The sequence below is a fragment of the Sebastes fasciatus genome, chromosome 13 (assembly GCF_043250625.1).
Source record: "Sebastes fasciatus isolate fSebFas1 chromosome 13, fSebFas1.pri, whole genome shotgun sequence".
NCBI classification, from domain to species: Eukaryota; Metazoa; Chordata; class Actinopteri; order Perciformes; family Sebastidae; genus Sebastes; species Sebastes fasciatus.
Window position 1 is genome coordinate 10,997,571 of NC_133807.1, and position 20,269 is coordinate 11,017,839.

A 20,269-nucleotide genomic window follows, 5' to 3' on the forward strand; every position below is an offset into this window, starting at 1 on the left:
GGCTAAATGAGACTCCTATACTCGCGCTCATGCGACCGTGATGTAGCTCGTTTTTAGCCTAACGTTAGCATTTTATTTCTGGCTATTGCATCCACGCTTCAAAAAATCATAAAAGTGGTGTTTATTTGTGGAGATTATCTTGCTGAACAGATTTTTTTAGTATCATAAACATTTGTTTGCCACATAGATTATTGTTTTGGCAATAATCCAAAAGAAAAACCCCATTGGTTTTTTGTGGGAACCAGTGTGATGCTAACTTCCTGGTTGGCCTACAAAAATGTGTCTTCCCTGGAGCACTCTTTTATGTCCCTTTAAAATAGGCCAGACACTATACTCATCATTATTATTATTTTTTTTATTCATGGTACAAAACAACCGTTAGGCCATTTTATGATTCATATAGTAAATTAAGTGCAAGTCAAAATAATAATTTCAGGTAATATGCTGTAGGTGTCTATGAACCGATCTGTGCAAGACAAATTAACATACAGTTGGACCTCCTGATTCATTACATTCCAGTTATTCAGAAAAAGAAAACAATACACAAACAAAACATTTCAACACATTGTACTTGCTGCAGACTGCATTACAGTGTTATCTGATGTGATGCTGCCCCCAAGTGTTCCCAATAGTAAATCATGAAAATCCCCTGAAGACAACAAAGAGCCACAGAAGTGGAAAGTTATATTCACTATAATATATAATGATTCTTTTATCTCATTAAAATTTTTTAAATATACTTTGACGAAAAGAATAAATAATGTGGTAACAGTTTTTACACCCTTTCCCTTTGTACATACAGTACTTATTTACATGTAGTGTTTGTATTTTTTAATCATCCATGATTTCCACACAGTGGTAAAGCTACGTGAGGCTGTGTGTGTCCATTACCTTTCTCCTCCTAAACACTACCAGGGCACTGCTGGAACGGAAAAAAAACCATACTGTTGAGGGGAAGTGAGCAACGCGAGTGTGTTACAAGAGAAAGAAAAATATATTTTAAATTGAAGCATGCAGTATGAGTAGGTGCAACAGATGGAATGACCTTAAAAAAAGACTTTGGTTGTGAAGCTGTTCAGAGCTGAACGCTGTGGCAAATGCAAGCTCTCCCTTGTTGTGAAACACCTAAAAATATGCTCAGAAGAACAAAATAAAAAACAGAAGATAAAGGAATGTAACAGCTGGATGTAACAAACTCTTCATTCAGTCATCATCTTCCACAACACCTTCATATTTTGTATATTTATCCAGTAGTGTCATTTGCCATTTGTTTGTTAAGCTGAGGAGACACTTAACATTTACCGCAAAATATCATTTTAGGTAGTTAAATAAATCCCTGTCCAAAATACGACAAGTTTGTGGCAAAGAAAGTAACAAAATAAAAATTTTAAAATCAAAGTGTAACTTCACCAATCCACAATATGCACATTAACACGCAGCCTGGACCCATTACGCTTCATTAAGAGCTAAGAAGGCACACCTCATAAGCATATAAATCCTACTCCGTCACATTAAAACCCCTCTATAGCATTCAGATTAAAATAAACTTGCCTTCTGTTAGTTGTGTCTCTCTCTCACGGTCATTAAACAACAATGACCTTATGTGTGGAGGACACATCAAAAAGCAGAAAGTTGAGTCAAAAGTTGCAATGGTAAAATAATCACAAAGCTGTAGATGTGAGTGTCCCAGGAAGAAAACACCACCAAAAGAAAAAAACATACAGCATTATAGCAGCAATTTTCAGTAGTATACACCTTTGTGACGACAGTGTTATCCATTTCAACTGCTATACTCCATTGCAAAGATCGCTGCTTGGTGAGTGCATTGACATTAAATGCAGTGAAGGAACAGTTATGATAGAAGGGTGGACTTCATTTCCACAAGAAAAACACACACACACACACTCACACACACACAAATAACACACTCACTCTCATTCATCATCGATCAGTTTCTCGGCGCCGTTCTCCGCTTGTCTCCCCGCGCTGCTCCCTCCTTCCTCTCCTCCTCCTCCCCCCTCTTCCTCCTCCTCCTCCTCCTCATCATCTCCAGTGTAGGAGAAGGACTGGCTGCCGTAGTTGATCATGGTGCGGGAGAGGTCCACTTCGATGGGGAAGACATCCGCCTCCTTCAGGACGGCGTAGCACTCGTCATAGTAATGGGACATGCCTGAGACGAAGCGCTGCAGCTGGAACACGATGTCCTGGACTGTAGGTGAAGAAGAGTAGGGAGATGAGTGGGGTATATATGTTAATAAACTCAGTGACGGCTAATTAAAGTCGCACATTGAAAAACATAAAGAAATTAACGAGGGCAACAGGACACTGTGTGGTTTTCTGATCTGGTACTGAGGGACAGATTATATGAGATCAAATTGCTGAATTGACTTAACCTGAAATGGTTGCTATAGCTCTCCTCAGGCAGAGCTTATTATTGTATTACTTTTTTCTGCTCCATATATTTACATTTCTCTGCATTGTGCATTTTTGCAGACTAAATCCTGATAATGATTTAAAGGGCTGGTAGTGCTGTTAAAATACATTTGATGTTATATTAGTTGAAATTCTTATTACATCCCGACAGCAATCAATAAATCAAATGCTCTGACAAATACAAAAAAAATCCGGTATCTGTGGCTGTCGTAGGACTGTAATAAGTCGGTCCAATCATTTAATTCCGCCTGAATGTAATGAATGGACGGGCTACCCGTCTACCTGCACGCTCTCTGCCCGTGCACTCATACGAGTCTTCCACAAGCTGCTACAGTAGCTTGACAGCTGTGAGTCCCAACAGTGGCCATGTTCGTTGTTTACGTTCATAATGATAATTTAGGGAAAGTGGCTTTGGAGGGAGGCCTGAAGGGACGGGCTGTCAGTGTTGCTGACTTGGCGACTTTCCCTCTAGATTTAGCGACGTTTGGAGCTAGTGCTGCTCCTTTAATTGGAAAAGAGTTGGCAACACTGGGCTGGCTTTTTAGGTTGGATCATTTTTAAAAATCTAGTGTACTCTTGCTAGTTTCTCAAGATCACCGACCCTGCCTTTTAATTTAATTCTAATCACAACTAAAGCGTCCAACATTATCTTAGCCAAAAGGAGGTTAGTATGATATTATCTCTAGAATCACTGGTATATAGTGAAAATCTAACGCTGTTAAAATATGCTTTACATGAAACGTTTTGAAACATTTCTAATTAAAACTGTGGACACTGAATAAATATGCAACTTGTTAACCTCTCTCTCCGTCTTGTGTGGTATATATACTGTCTTACACCTTCACCTCTTAAATCCTGTTTTAAATATCAGACAGCAATGTGAGCAAAAACCTGTTTTTGTGCTCTGACCTTTGACCTCATACATCCTGGCATGGCCAGGTGGTAGGGTTGTAACGGTATGAGATTTTCACGGCATTACACTATTTTTTATCATTATTATTATTTAATTATTATTATTATCAGTTATGATGGCCCTTAAAGGAATGAGAACAGAAATATTAAAAATAGAATTATAAACCTGATAAAAAAAAAAATAGCATGTAACTATAACATGTTATATAACAGGCATATTAGTCTACATGTTAGCATTTCTATAGCATGTATTTAACTACTAAATAAAAAATAACATCAGCTGTGAGCTTTTAAAATAATGTCCTATGATTAATAACAATTAACAGTCCCATTTGTGGTGGATAGAGAGAAACTGACCAGACAGATGTAATGATGGTACTTCACCGGTGCCAGTTAACACCTGATAGAGTGAGTAATGGAAAAAAATAAATAGCTATAAAAAACAACAACAGACCATGTTTCTGATCCAGCAGCTCTATCTTCTCCAGAACGTCCTTCCTCATTTTGGCGAAGCGGGCGCGAGCCTCCTGCCGACACCGCAGCACCAAACGGTACTCGTAGTTACCAGTGCTGACACGATACAGGGGCTCCCCCATGGCCTGTAAGACGAAGCACATTAAATCACTGCTTCAGATAATATGAGTACAAGAATCCTCCGAGAGAAGTCAAAAGCAACATGTTTTCCGTTGGCAACCTGTAAATCTCGTTTATATCATGAAAATGGGAACTCACAATACTGCTGTATTCTTCATCATCCATTTCCTTCACCTTCAGGCAGTACGACTGAAAGACACAAGGAATTCATGCTGTTTCTCTGTTGACTTGTTTAGTATCAGTCAGATTTACAAGCGATGGCACTGTGCTGTACATCGCACTAAAGCCAAAGGCACAGAGTGCTGCTGCCTTACCAGATACTCAAACTTCACATCCAGGTACTTGCGGATGGTGAGCTTCGTGTCTGGTATGGCCTTGTGAAGGTACGTGTTCAGATCGTGGAGCATCTGCACGACAAGATAAGATATGATATGATGAGGTTTGGTATGACGTCAGACAGACCGTGCAGTCATGTCACCAGATCCACACATGACAGATGCACAATAGACAGAGCAACAATCTTCACAGATGTTCTTCTCTCTAATCTCAAACATGCACACACTGCAAGATTTTGAAAAGAATGGCGCATCACACACTACAGGATATTATTAAGTTTATCGTGCCAGAGGAAGCCACGCATCACCTCACGTGATCTCACGTGATATCGGGAAGCAGGTGTAAACAAAACGGTGACTGACGTGGTGCTACAGTTAGCTGTAGTAATGCTTTGCAGTGAGAAAAAAACAAAAGCAGAAGGCTAAATGAGAAAATGGTTGGGGAGACGCGGTCTAGTCTTCAACGAGAACTGGAGGTGGGATTTTAACTGTCAGTTTTAATATCTGTTCACAGCAGTATGCTAACTAACGTCAGCCTCAAGGGCTAGAATATTTAGCGTTGCTTGGCAACACCGTCAGCTGCTCTCTCATTGGATAATGTGGTCCCGCTCAGAAAGTACTGACACATTCATCCAGATTTTAACTCCTAACATGTTTGAAATTATCGGGGCGGCCTCGATGAGTCTGTGAACAGTTTGGGAGGTTTAAGACTGGATCTGTAAACCCCTCATATTACCCGATAATCTGGGCTGAACATCGGTATCGTTCAAGGTCCTGGACCGGATTTCCCCTCCGGTTGTTGGGTGAATCGGAGATAAATTGGCCCAAATCTCCTGTAGTCTGAGCCCGGCTTTACAAACTTTCATGTTTTCTCTTTAAAAGGAACAATATGTAGCACCGACGGCTGTAGTCCAAATTCAAAACATTGGAGCCGTCGCCCGTCCGCTCCTCCGCTGTGACGGACGACAGCACACGTTTTCGCAGTTTTCGCACTTCTAGACACGACCGCGTTAGCCTCTGGCCAGCAGTAGTTGGAATCACTTCACCGGCTGTGTGTCTCAAATACTCGCTGCCTTGATAACCCAGCTGCGCACGGACCACAGAGAGATGTGCCGAGGCTTTTCAGGTCGGGTAGAATCTAATGTTAATGTTATCTCTGTTGATCCAGTTCATTTGCTTGCTTCCGTGTCAATTTGTTTCATATGTGGCAGCGGGGTGTTGAAATGGGCAGCGGACGGGATCACACCGGCCAAAACAAAAACAGACATTCCGAACCGGAGTGGAAATTTCAAAGGAGAACATACTGGCTGTAGCATTGTTGTCAGAGAAGCCAGTATTTCAATTAAGCATGTTTCCTTCATCTTTGATGCCATATTATGGTCCTTTTATGATTTATTACAGTACATACATTACATACTGGTCCTTTAAGAGGTCTGAGTTTTCTCAATGCTTCAAAGCCAAACTTGAATCTGTACTCACAGGCTTGATGGTCTTTAGCAGCTGAATACCGTATTTCTCAATGTTGCGGTGAGCATCGGCAAACTTCACAAAAGCCTCGCTGGCTGCAGCCTGGGGCTCTCGTACCCCGATGACGGAAAAAACATCCCCGAAAGCTGGAGGGGAAGATTTTCAAATCAGATACATTAGAAACTAAAGCTGAGATAAATTGACATCTATTAAGATGATCTGTCTTGTGTTTTTCTTCTTTGCTAGTCAATTTCAAAAAGGTAAAAAAAGCAAATTTCTGATTTTGATCACAATAACTCACCTCTGTGAGTTTGAGAAAGCTCAAAGAAAGCTCTGAGCAACCTCTTGGTGTGCTCCATCAGCCCTACAAGCAAACAGAATAAAGAGACAATGGTTTGAACAAACAGCAACAGGTGAATCTTTACAGTAATGTTATCTTATTTATCACTCTAAACTGCAACACTTTAGGTTACAGAGGGACAGTTTTATAATTTGATTATTCTTTACCTTTGTAGAGCTCTGCTGTTTTCTCCAGCTCCTCCAGTCTTTTGACCAGTCCGTCTGTCAAAGTAAAATGAATCCATGCGAGTTGAGCTTTCTATAAATTCACTAATAAAATCAGAATGCTCATAATAATAATAATAATAATAATAATAATCTCACCGTTGCATAGAATAGCTCTACTGAGTCCAAGAGCATCTGCTGTGCCGGAGCTCATATTCTCTACCAGGCGATGTTTGACTTTTTTCAGCACTGAAACACACAACATACTGTATGTGTTTAATGCACACACACACACACACATACATACAGCACTGGAAAAAATCCCTGTAATACAAACAAACGAAAATGAATCAAGACTAATAGTGAGTGTGAGTGTGTGTGTGTGTGTCAAGTGGAGGTGATACCTATATCCAGAGACTTCCCCTGTTTGGGGTCGGCCTGCAGTTTGTTGTAGTGGATTACTGCCTCTCCCTGTCAAAACATAAATCAAGAGATACACAGTTGAATCAACAACAGCAAATAAACTGTATACATTTAAAAGTAGACCATCGCCAACTGTCCAATTCTGAATGGTACTCGTGGTGTTTTGCTCTGCGCCCACTTGCTACCTGGTTGAATCTGGAGACTCGTGTGTTATGGCGCCCCATAGAGTGGAATGAGGAATGAGTCCTAAAACCTGGAAATGAGTTCGCATTTTAGCACTTCCAGTTCCTCCGTCTGGAAGTCAATTGGTTTTTAGTTAGATGCCTAAAATGAGGTCTGTGGTTAACACAAGCTTAACCTCTTAGCCTCCTAGGGTGCTGGAAGGTGTGGTTCGCCTAGACAGATATACCCAAAATAAATCAAGAATAGCTCCACAACTAGCAGGTCTACATGCATGATCTTGGTCTCTATGGATCGGTAAGACCTCAGAGAGTTAGTCGCCAGTGTAAGTACCATTGTAACTGTTACTATGCCTGAGTAAATTGTGATGAACCAAAGGAAAAATTTACATTTTTATCCTCGCCTAAAATGTTTTCTAGATTAGACAGTGGATAACACCTTTATAGCAATAATGCTGTGCACAGAGATGCCACTGAATTCATTCAGCAACTCCTTGACTACAACTGTGCCAAAGCAGATATAAATAACATAAAGCACATCGATTCTACAAAGGTTTTAGTGAGGATAGGACCAGGCGGACTCTCCATTTGGACACCCAAAGTGTGCCAAATGGGTTTTCTACCTCTTGAAAGGGAATCTGGCTATAAAATACTCCTGATATCCACTACAGGAGGCTATGTGCACACAATGGAGCCTTTGGTCATGACATTTACCCTGTGCATCATCAGATTCTACCATTGTGCACAGTATAAAATCCATAAAAAAACAACTAAATTGTATAATTTTGACTCCAAATGGAGTAGTTTTATTATAATAATGAAATGTGATCAAGTAAAACGCAGACAATAACAAATGAGATCAATAACAATGGTAATAAGATAACAAAAATAATCCAAAGTCAAGTATAAACATTAAATATAAAAATGCTCAAAAATACTATAAAGTAAAAATACAATTTCTCGTGCATTTATTTTGTAACTCAAATATTGAAATCATTGCCAAACAAACATTGTTTGGACAAAATACACCCGGAGTGTTGTTTTAGTAGCGTTAAGGCCTCGTCTTTTAGAAACAATTCTGAAAAAAGACCACCACAGCATTTTCTGAAGTTTTTAAAGGCAGTGTTTTAACACACAGCTCAGGTAAAAGAGGGTCACGTTTTGTTCTACAATATAAAAGACATCAATAAATATCCCACTCATGAATTTTGAAGCCTTTATGTGTCTTAAAAAAGGCTGTTGCTAAAAAGTGTCATAATGAGACTACTTAACGTCAGCATGCCGACTCGTCCACCTTTACAGCCGCGTTGTGTATATACTCGTGCTCATGCAACTGTGATGCCAAAAACGTTTAACTGTCTTTTCCTGCTATGTTTTCATGCACTTTGCTTGCTTGTTTACTCATTCAGAATATTACACAAAAGAAACGGTGGTATTTCACTCAGCCTTATGTCACATCTGTAACTGTAATGGTGCTTCCCCTATAAAAACTTTAAATAAATAGTTGATCACAAAAAAGCAGATCATCTCTAGAAAACAAATCCTATCTTCCATTCATTTAATTTGATAAAAATCTATAAATTCTTTAAATACAATGTGTTATCCTATTACATGTGGTCAAATTTAAAACTTTTCCAGCTTCATGGTGCCGAGCGCGAAACTCACGTGCACATTCATTTGCGCTGAATGGGTAACAGCAACCCCATCTAATCCTTTAAATCCCACATTGCACCCCGCCTTTAATCCATCACACAGGAAGTCATGGAATTTTCTGGGTGCGAACAATGGATGCCAAAAACAACACAGCCACTCTGCACTGGTGATGTTATGCTATGGGCTATTGTCCAGACTTCTTTAGTACAGCTGAGCAAGCCAGTAAAGTCCCTCTTCTCCACAGTCCGATGGTGGGTTTGCACCCATAATTAGTAATAACTGTTGGACTATTCACTGATTAATCTGCAGCCCCGGCGGGACACAGAAATGTGAGTAATGTTTTATTCCTTTTTTTGCATGTTTCTATTCATGTGCTTAATTTCTTTTTTGAATGCATTAAAAGACACTCATCATTTGTGGTGTGGAGTTTAGTCGGTGTAACTATTAATTGTCAGGCGAGGAGGACATACTGGGGGGTTTTCTGAATATAAAAACATTCAAAGAAAGACTGATTTCCCGCCTGAGTGAACGATGAGGCAAAAACAAACCCACCAGTCACAAAACAAAGTTATCTGCATTTAGCCGGTGGTTGGGTTTTATTTTTCTGTCTTAGTCATCAACTACTTTAATCGCTAACAGAGAAAACTGAATGGAATTGGTCCAACTATATACTGTGCATCCACAGGATTGTAGAAGAGGTTAGTAATAAGCCATCTGAGTATACCCTGGTGTTGTTCAGGACTGTAAATGACTCTGGACTGTGATTCCATTCCCAGTATTTGTGTACCTGCACAGCTTGAATCATCTTGGCCACCTCCACTTTGGTCTTTCCCTTCACTGGTTTTCCATTCACGCCTGTAATTTCATCACCTGCTGCCAGTGTGCCATCCAGAGCTGCTGGGGTGTTATCAAAGACCTGTGAACGAGCAGAAACCACATTAAAAAAGGTACCAATGACACAGATGTCTTCTTACATTTTATACTTGACAGAAATGTCCTGTGATAGATTCATAAACACGGTTACAATCATGTGTTCTGCACCTACCTGGACAATGTAGAGACAAGGACAGTACTGTGCCCCACCACCAATGCTGATCCCTATAAGATTATTAGCGTCTTTCTTCAGACACACGGTACCAGGTACTGTTGGTATCCCCCTGTGGAGGAGAAAACATGATACGTTGAGATTTGTAGTATTTAGTTGACACTGTATTTGCAAAATCTTCATAAGTACAGCATTATAGTATAAAGCTCTTCAAGTTTATGAACAGTCAGTTCAATAAGTGGAACCTCGGATCCAAGAGGAACAATGCGGATTCCGTCCTGGCCGTGGAACAGTGGACAAGCTCTTTACCCTCGCAGGGTAGTTGGAGGGGTCATGGGAGTTTGCACATCAAGTCTACATGTGTTTTGTGGACTTGGAGGGGAGTCCTGTGGGGGTTACTGCGGGAATATGGGGTGCCGGGGCTATCCGGTCATGTATAACCAAAGTGAGAGCTATGTCCAATACTCAGCACAAAGTCAAATACAAGGGAAGTATTTTGGGGTCTTGTTCAAGAGTGAGGGTGAAATGGAGCGGGAGATGGACAGGCGGTTCGGTGCAGCGTCAGCACTTATGTGGGCGCTGTACCGGATCATTATGGTGAAGAGGGAGCTAAGCCGGAAGGCAAAGCTCTCGATTTACCAGTCCATCTATGTTCCAACCCTCACCTATGGTCATGAGCTTTGGGTTGTGACCGAAAGAATAAGATTGCGGATACAAGCGGCCGTAATGAGCTTTCTTCATGGGGTGGCTGGGCTCAGCCTTAGAGATAGGGTGAGGAGCTCAGACATCCGGAGGGAGTTCGGAGTAGAGCAGCTGCTCCTTCGCGTCGAAAGGGGCCAGCTGAGGTGATTCGGGCATCTGATCAGGATGCAACCTGGACGCCTCCCTTTGGATGTTTTCCGGGCATGGCCACCTGGTAAGAGGTCCCAGGGTAGACCCAGAACACGCTGGAGAGATTATATATCTCGTCTGGCCTGGGAATTCCTCGGGGTCCCCCGGGAAGAGCTGGAAAATGTTGCTGGGGACAAGGGCGTCTGGAATTCCCTGCTAAGCCTGCTGCCCCCACGACCCGGCCCCGGATAAGCGGAAGAAAATGGATGAATGGATGGATGGATAGTTCAATGAGGAGAGGAATGAGGGCAAAGGTCATATCAGCATTTATAAGCTCACACTGTCAGCTACTGTTATACGGGTTCAGTAATATCTCAGTCCCAACATGGTTCGATTTGTCAGTGTATGTGGTCCCATGTATAAACTGAAGATTTAAAAATACTGTTAAACACACTGAAGCACATAACTGATCATAAAAAGGAAAAAACCTAATTGTGACTCACAGTTTGTCCTCCTCCAATTCATAGTCCATGTCAGTGAACATAGAAGGACAGTTTCACTCCCGTCCCTGACAAAACCTGTGAGGGATTACAACAAAAAAAACATTACCCTAAATATTGTGTGACTGTAGCTGAAATTTGATAAAGTGAGGACAGAAATATCAAGACAGCTTTTTCTGACAGTTTGAGCAGCTCTGTCAGTATGGGGCTACCAATGCAATACAACGTGATGTAAAGTGAGCTCATTCTGGTGGGAAATACAATATAATGTATATATCAAATGGAATTAAGCTCAAAATAAAGCAGGACACTGACAAGCTTTGCAGCTCATTAAATTCACAGAGAACTGTTGTTCTCTTAGAAAATCCTACAGACTCACGCAGTCGCACACGTGGAACAAACAGATAAGACAAAACATTGCAGCAACATGTTGAAGAACCACTCCAACATACACAAAAAAGCTGGTATTAGAATAGCTGGTGTTCATATGCATTTACACCCTTTCCCTAATCCCATCGATGTCAGTGCTGTGCAGGCAGAGAGAAGACTAGCTGCTGCAGCAGCTGGACAAACAGCTGGTAACTTTCAGTGCATGTTAACTACCTTATTCTGACAGATAAATGAGTGAATGCATGACAGTGACAGTTGAACTACATAAAACGACTTTATGAGATTAAAAACAACGACAGTAATATTTATTTTGTCCTGACTGAGGCCAACGGTAAGAAAACTGCTTGCTAACGATGGCTACTGTAACGTTAGCTACTGTAACGATGGCTACTGTAACGATGGCTACTGTAACGTTAGCTACTGTAACGATGGCTACTGTAACGATGGCTACTGTAACGATGGCTACTGTAACGTTAGCTGCTGTAACGATGGCTACTGTAACGATGGCTACTGTAACGTTAGCTGCTGTAACGTTGGCTGCTGTAATGATGGCTACTGTAATGATGGCTACTGTAACGATGGCTACTGTAACGTTGGCTACTGTAATGATGGCTACTGTAATGATGGCTACTGTAACGTTGGCTACTGTAACGATGGCTACTGTAACGATGGCTACTGTAACGATGGCTACTGTAACGTTGGCTACTGTAACGTTAGCTACTGTAACGATGGCTACTGTAACGATGGCTACTGTAACGTTAGCTGCTGTAACGATGGCTGCTGTAACGATGGCTACTGTAACGTTAGCTACTGTAACGATGGCTACTGTAACGATGGCTACTGTAACGATGGCTACTGTAACGTTAGCTGCTGCAACGATGGCTACTGTAACGTTAGCTGCTATTAACAGGTGGAATAACACATTTCTCTTGTTCAGGAACGTTAAAACGCCGTAAACGACTTACCTTTATTATACTTTGCACCAGTTTCTCACTCAGATGTGTCTTAGCATGCATAAAATGCACAATATCTTTATAAAATCGCTAGGATTAGTCGCAATGATCTTAATTTCTGGATCCACTGACAAGCTCCTATGTTTACTTTCCTTCGTCACTTCCGGGTAACGAAGCGGAAGTTCTTCTTCTTCTGCTTCTTTGAGGTTTATTGGCGGTTGGTAAACAACGATTTGGTGCATTACCGCCACCAGCTGGTCTGGAGTGTGGATCATTCTGGCTAATAATTACCTTATCCCCAAAAAATAAATAAAATAAAAATAACATCAAAATAAAAATAGAAAAAAAAGAAAACAAACAACCTCATATTTTTCCAATCATATGAATTTGTGTAAGATACTGAAATAATGTTCTATAACACTCATTTAGTGAGTTCTTTTGTAGAATATCTATTAAATCAAAGTGTACTTTAATAACTTTGAGGCCTTGACTCAAATGCCTTCTTTCTTCCTCATATCTCTCACAATGCAACATTACATGCTCCACCGTTTCCTCTTGTCCACAGTAATTACATCTACCTGTGTCATGTTTACCTATTTTAAATAGTGTGCTGTTTAGTCCAGTGTGTCCAAATCTAAGTCTTGATATGATTGTCTCATCTCTCCTGTTCCTTCCCACACACCTCATTTCTCCCACTTTCCTTTGAACTCTGTAAAACCACCTTCCTTTCCTCTCTTCCTCCCATTGCATCTGCCACCTTTCCCTGTCTCTGTTTAATAATGAAGTGGAAGTTGTTGTACAGGATGACCCATAGATTGTATGAAAAAGAAAAAAAAAAAAATTCTTCAGTTGAAATACTACAGATATTTAAACTGTGTATGTTTATATGTATCTATATTAATATATACTTGTTTTTAATCAACCAATATAAAGCCCATGTAATTGCTTCCAGGAAGCCCTCAGAGTGTGATCATGACGATGTGGTTTTACTGCCCTCCAGTGGTCAAAGTGTGGAACTGCAAGATATTAACTACCACTTCCGGTGAATACTTTCAAAATAGAGTGTCTTCACTCAGACTACTGGAAAGAAAACATCCAAAATACACAGTTAGGTGTTTATTTTACTACTTTGTCTATTTGTGTGTGTAGCTTTCTCCTAAATTCAACGAAAGTTAGCATTACATAAAGCCTCATTTGCTTATTTTAACATAAAATGTCAGAAAAATTATAAAACAAAAGCTAATTGTCTTAATGCAAGTAATCAGCTGGGGGATTCATGGGTTTCATGATGATAACTAGTTGTTAAAAGTTTTTACCCTACTCACCTGGGTACCCGGCCTTTATTTATTTAAAGGTTTATTTATCTGAATAAGGTTTTTCTCAAACTCTGAGCCAGAAATCTCCACTTCAGTAGCACTGACACACACCAAACGTTCCAGTTTCACTCCCATCTGTATTCTGAAGGGTTTTAATGAGGATTTTGTTTATATAGAATATAGCATAGCCTAATTTATATAACATTTTAGACCAAAAACATGGTGAAAATAGTTTTTTTTTATGGCTGGTGACAGTATTTTCTGATTTATGGAGTGATAAAAAGAGATATCCAAAATGCCCCCAGTAAAAACCTTTGACTCTAATATGTCAACAAAATGAAACAATAATTTAGAATCTGATTTTATCCAATGTTCAGGTTTTTGTTCTGCAAATGTATGCAAATAAGCATATACTTGAAATATAATAATGGCTCGTTTGCATATTTAAACATGCATTGTCAGAAAAGTTGTAATACTAAAACGAATTTCCTTAATATAAGTAATGAACTGGGTAAGTTTCATGGCGATATCCATTAGTTATTTTATTTTATTTTTATTTTTATTTTTATTTTTATTTTTAATTAAATTAAATTAAATTAAATTAAATTAAATTAAATTAAATTAAATTAAATTTAATTTAGTTCTATTTTATTTTATTTTATTTTATTTCTTTATTTTATTCGCTTTTTAGTGTCTCCCCTTAATGTAACAGGTACCGCAGCTCCACACTGTGACCACTTGAGGTTGGCTTTAAATAAATGTATATATACCGCCCTCCAGTGGTCACAGTTTGGAACTGCAAGATATTAACTACCACTTCCGGCGAATACTTTCAAAACAAAAGGCCAAACTGAATGAATTAGGAACCAGGACGAGGAAGGCTGGGTTCACTTGACGATGTTACTGTTACATACTGTAGGTCAGGGATTTTTAATAGTTGATAACCATGTCCACCAATACAGATAATCAAGTTCAAGTTTCTCAGGTTCCCATCGACAATGGTTATTAAATATGTATATTAAAAAGCTAAATCATGCAAATAATAGCAAAATGAGAATCTGATACATAAAATAGTGCAAACTAAAGTATAGGGCTTAAATATAAACATATATAAATATAAAATAAGTAATATAAATTTGTAATTTGTATATATATGTATATATATATATGGATGTATATATACATCCATATATTTATATATACATATATTTTAACTGTGACAACTAGACAACTATTATAGCTTATAATAATAGATTGATAAATAGATTTATTTCTAATTGACAGTTTGGTCACTGTGCTGTCGGCCAAAGTGATACATATAGGTATCAGGTATTATGAAGAGACAGGAGAGAGGATCATTGGTAGACAATAATTTTTTTAAATAAAATAAATTATTAATTATTAAAGAGACATCCAGTGTTATTGTGATAGAGAACAACAGCCTAAGAATCAATAAGACACACGTAGGTCTATGTATTGTTAAATGTTATTGTTATTATTTATTTTTAATGATCAAGCACACAGGTCAAGCATGACAATGTGCTTTAATTTCTAGGATGAGTTTAACAGGAACAGTGTACTCTGGTAGGTGGTGTTTTTTGCTCCAATGTAATCAGTAATGTCTTGAAGACTCTCCTCAACGTACACAATAGCTCCCAATCTAAAACTTTTGAAATAGCTCTTGGCAGAGTAGTTTGTGCAAACACTTTACAGTGACACTGTGGCAGCTGTTACTCACAGCCTGTTCTGTGATTAACGAGACAATTCATCTTATTTGATTAGAGAGTGCAGTGCATCTGCATTGAATAGACTACCTGGTTTTCATGATGATGAATGGGCCACATTGTAGCGGTTAAAAGTCCTTTAACTGAATCCTTTGTGCTTGATATTATAAATTAGGTTAAACTTCACAGTCATACCACTTACTTTTTGTCTTCCAGGGCAGAATACTGTGCTTGTGTGCAAAGACCATCTTCCTACATCTTCCATTAGCTCCAGGACTGTTCACCAACACCAGCACCCAGAATGAGCATGGTAAGTTTCACTGCTTTGTTTCTGCTTTTATTTCACTGCATATGAAGACATTATGGATTTGCTTCTGTAAATAGATGAATAAAAATATCAATACCATTATGGCTAACAGTGATATTCAATTTTCTGATTAAATGATTTGAAACCCTGAAATGTGTTTCTCAGCAACTTGAATTGAAGAATGTGAATCTGAGAGCTGGAGATCAGCTGAAAATAAAGGGGATGATTCTGCACGATGCTGAGAGGTGAGCGAACCAAACGCATTACATTTATTTTATATTAGCTTAAAGGGAATATATTGTGCTCATTTCCAGGTTCATGTTTGTATTTTGGGTTTCTACTAGAATATGTTTACATGCTTTAATGTTAAAAAAACACATTATTTTTCTTATAGTGTCTGTCTGAATATACCTGTAGTCATGCTCTGTCTGAAACACTCAGTTTTAGTGCATTTCAACAGAATTGCGTTGCTAGGCAACAGCTTGGATCCATGTTTACATCCTGTCAGCTGATGTCATTCACACACACTGCAACAGGAAATAAACTGGGACACATTTAGAATGTTTACGTTTAAAACTGTTAAATGGTCTAAATATTGTAGATTTGTGACATCACAAATGGACAGAAATCCTGACGGCTTGTTTCAAATGCACAGTTTCTGAATACGGGCTGTGTGTACTTCTCCGTATATTGAGTGTTTTGATACTCTCACAGTATTTATATAGAACTTAAACCTGCTTTATAATATAAAAGACATGAAAATCTCACTTTTTACAATATGGGACCTTTAACTGAATAAAATAATATGGTGATATTTATGCAGATGCATTCTGGAAAACTGGAAAAATGGGACTTATATAATTATAATATAGCCTGTAATATTGATCTTGTGTGGCCTCCTAAGCTCTGCAAACGCCTTGATATTAAGACCACCTTTATTGTATAATCTCCGATCCACTCAGATTCCAGATCGACCTCGGCTCTGGTGCAGACGACCTGGCACTGCACTTTAACCCTCGTTTTCATGATGACAATGATGGAGCCGTTCTTGTTTGCAACTCAAAGACTGACGGTTGTTGGGGCGATGAGAAGCGGGAAATACACAACCCCCTACAGAGGGGCACAGAGGTCAAGGTGAGGGAATCTGACTGAAGGAAGTAAAAATGTGTGTATTTTTTGAAAAAAAGAAAAGCTGTGGAAGGTTTAGCTAGGATTTAAAAAAAAAAAATGCTTAAAGGGTCAGTTCATCCAAATCACAAGAAACACATTTCCTCGATAGCGATATTTAGCCATGCAGGTAGATTTTGTTTGGAGAGGTTTTGAGATTTCTGTCTCAGAGAATTTCTACTAAAAATAAAAAAAGGTTTTACTGTATTGTTTCTATTTTAGCTGGTGTTGAAGCTGGCTGGAGACGTGTTTGAAGTGGAGCTTCCTGATGGACAAGAAGTCCAGTTTCCCAACCGTGAGGACATGGATGTCATCAGCTACATCAAAATCGCAGGGGACTTTAATCTGACTTCCTTCAAGATCTGCTAAGAGACACAACTGTTGTAACACATGCATGCCACGTTTATCACTTTGGTTAAAGACGAGACTTGGTCAGTTATTGTAAGAAATATTAATCATCTCAAGAGATGTATATCTTCAGTGAATTGGAAATGTATCTTTATTTAAAAATGTCCTGTTGTGCACAATAATATAAAATGTTTAAATTCACATGATCTTGTTTTGTTGTCTTTGAAAGGTTGTAGTTTTTTTCCAGATTATCTGTCTCATGCACTACTGTCAGGATATAGTGACCGTTTTATTAAAACATATTTTTTTAATAATATTTGCTCCATTTCTACCCACTGCTGCTTTAATTATGTAGTAATTTGAAGAAATTGCCACGAAATAACAGTAAAGTAAAATCAATATTATGACAAGTTGTTACTGTAATTACCTAATACTTTACAGTAATTTCAGGTAATTCTACTAATACAGTTTGTTAATTCCCATATAATTACAGAGAAAACCTCTTTATTCTGCTTTAATTTTACTCTGTAATTACCCAATACTTGACAGCAATTTCAGGTAATTCTACAACTGGTCATTATATTGATTTTACTGATTTTACTTTATTTCCTAGTAATTTCTTCACATTACTATGTACACTGTAAACAATTGCTGTTAATTTACAGCAGAATTTCAACAGTATTAACCTGTTATTGCTAAAAACAGTGCTTTACTGTTAATACAAAAGAAAATCTGTTAAATTATGCTCATAGGCCGTTTTTTAACTGAACTATAATGTATTCTTAAAAAACAGCACTTTACTGCTGATCAACTGTCTAAAGTATCATCAGTAACAGTTTCATGCAGTATTTGTTTAATTCTGGGAAGAGCAATTTCACCTGATCTGCACATGTGAGGCTGGATCCGTTCTTTTCTTCATCCATTCCCATCTTACTGATTATTTGGTAAGTAGTAATGTTATTTAATTAATAAATCTGTGCAAAGGTTATCAGTGATGTTTCCAGTTAGTTTGCATTACAGAATATGTGCATGTCATGATAGAGGGATTCAACAGCTAGCTAGAATTTCACAGATGATTGCATATTAATCGGACAACACAAGGAGCTCATTTTAATATCTATGTATTCAAGTTAATATCTAAGTTAATGTGCTGACACATGTATTTTGCCAGTGAATTCATGCATAACGACGGTGTATACATTTTACAGTGTATGGAAGTCCCTTCAACATTTAAAGTAGCATTAAGACTTCAGTGCATGTTGGTTATTGGGTGGTAATTCAGCAGAGAAGATACAAAATTGAAGGCAAGGTTATTTACTAGCTAACTAGTGTTTTTGAATGATATCTGAAAACCACATGTTCTATAGATCAGATGGTCAGAATATTCATAATTGATCAAAAAATGGTTTCTCAACCAGTAATGCACACCACTCAACACAATTCATTTAAAACATTGACTAAAAATCCATGAAGTTGACTGAGGAAAATTCTTTCTAAGTTTCAGGTGAAACAGCAGGAAGCTATTGGCGCTGGATGGTCAGCCTTGAGGGCCACTTCATATGTGAGGGGATCCAGCCCACCTTCTCGATGGGGCTTGCTGCATTATTTTCCACCTTCTACACCTGCACGCTCAAATTAATCTCAAGGTTAGATACTTTCAGTAAAACCTGTATTTTTATTGTGGCATTAATCTAAGTGATTCACACAACTTGATTTTTACACAGTACCTGAAGAAACACTATCATTTTTCAGGTGCACCGTAGGAATAAACCCCGAGAGAGGCACCAAGGATGGACAGGGCAAAGTCTTCTCAAAGAAAACTGGCAAATTCACGAGCTACAAGACAAGACTACAACCGTATATCCACATGTATCCACTCTGCTGATGGGACTCATGGACTTGAGTGGGACTTCATTTAAAATGGTGAGTTTACATTACATACATGATAAGAGGAAATGAGGGCTACACACGCTGATTTTGTATGTGAGAAGTTACAATGAAAGTTGTGTTGGAACTCATATATCTCTCTCTCACACAGTCAGCGGGCTACCAAGGCTGGATTGAGAGAACTGGTGTCTTTGAGTGGGCCATAAGTCATTCACTAACTCACTCCCCGACCATCGCCCAATACTTGGACTTCCACACTTATCCATGTACCTTGTTAGAGACTGAATATTCATACTTGGACATGATGTCACATGTCTGGTGGTGTTGGTGCTCATTATGATATAAGGCAAAATATTATTTGAGAGTTTTGTTTTAACTCTATGATATAGCTCAACTGTCTGTAACTGTTCCACAAAGTAAGGTTAGTAAGATTGACAGATGTCTTCAGAAATGCTATTTCTTCTGAAATTTGGTTTGTTATCTGTGTCAGGTTTTTGTTGGCGCTGTGTTGAACTTCATATGAAAATAAAAAGTAAAGTGCAATAAGATAAGCTGTAGATTTTCTTTTCTCACACATTGTACATGATTGTAAAAGCAGTGAATTAGCTCTGTTCTTCACTCACATGTTGTTATGGTTTGCATTCTGTGCTTGTAGCCATATAGACAGACATTTTGGGCATCATAGCCTTAATTATAGCCTTTTTCTTAACAAGTGCCTTTAATTGTATTCAGTGTGACTATCCCTAAGTCTGTAACCTGCTAAGTCTATTCATCTAGGCAAAAAATAATGTTTATTAAAATGTATGTAAAAAATACAACCTAAATAGTGCATTAAAACAAATCAGTAAGATAATGTAAAAGAAAGGGGAAAAACAGCTATATAATGTATCTTTAAACAGTAAATTAACTATAAAATACTGTGAAATTAATCAAAAAACCTGTATATACTGTATTTTTCATTAACAGTACAAAGCTGTAAATTTCAGCGACAGTATAATAATGTTAATTTTACAGTAGAATAATGGCAACCCTGCTTCCAGCTCTTTACTGTTATTTTACTGGGAAATTCTTAACAGTGTAATTAACAACCTTTAAATTCAAGGGTTGCCCAACTTTTTAATCTATTAACTATAGAAATAGTTACCCCAGATATTAAAGGTGTAGCTGTGTGTTTGTGTTAATGTGACTGAAGCAGAATATAATTATGTTTGCAATATGATCATTGTTCAATATTGTATTGATCACTGCTGCTGATTAGTCTGACCAGTCAAACAGAGGAAGGAGAAGGAGAAGAACCTCTC

General features: G+C 38.4%; 2 protein-coding genes across 6 annotated transcripts; one reads left to right on the forward strand and one right to left on the reverse strand.

The window, feature by feature from the left end:
• Positions 1 to 340: 340 nt before the first annotated feature.
• pick1 (protein interacting with prkca 1) lies at positions 341 to 12,404 on the reverse strand. The gene is made up of 13 exons (XM_074655417.1): positions 12,232 to 12,404; positions 10,880 to 10,954; positions 9,546 to 9,657; positions 9,288 to 9,416; positions 6,650 to 6,716; positions 6,405 to 6,494; positions 6,249 to 6,302; positions 6,043 to 6,105; positions 5,754 to 5,887; positions 4,254 to 4,346; positions 4,078 to 4,128; positions 3,800 to 3,944; positions 341 to 2,209 (listed from the first exon to the last, which is right to left on the reverse strand). The coding sequence occupies exons 2-13, from the start codon at positions 10,918 to 10,920 to the stop codon at positions 1,935 to 1,937; spliced, it is 1,254 nt and encodes a 417-aa protein (XP_074511518.1). The 5' UTR covers positions 10,921 to 10,954; positions 12,232 to 12,404; the 3' UTR covers positions 341 to 1,934.
• LOC141780269 (galectin-2-like) lies at positions 8,690 to 17,291 on the forward strand. 5 transcript variants are annotated; one of them, XM_074655420.1, is made up of 6 exons: positions 8,690 to 8,829; positions 9,381 to 9,447; positions 15,476 to 15,569; positions 15,732 to 15,811; positions 16,529 to 16,700; positions 16,956 to 17,291. In XM_074655420.1, exons 3-6 carry the CDS (start codon positions 15,561 to 15,563, stop codon positions 17,100 to 17,102), a joined length of 408 nt encoding a protein of 135 aa, XP_074511521.1. In that variant the 5' UTR covers positions 8,690 to 8,829; positions 9,381 to 9,447; positions 15,476 to 15,560; the 3' UTR covers positions 17,103 to 17,291. The 5 variants fall into 5 exon arrangements, with proteins under 5 accessions (XP_074511521.1, XP_074511520.1, XP_074511519.1 ...); XM_074655419.1 differs by having other exon boundaries at positions 8,692 to 8,829; positions 9,296 to 9,447; XM_074655418.1 differs by having other exon boundaries at positions 8,716 to 8,829; positions 9,277 to 9,447.
• The last annotated feature ends 2,978 nt before the right edge of the window (positions 17,292 to 20,269 follow it).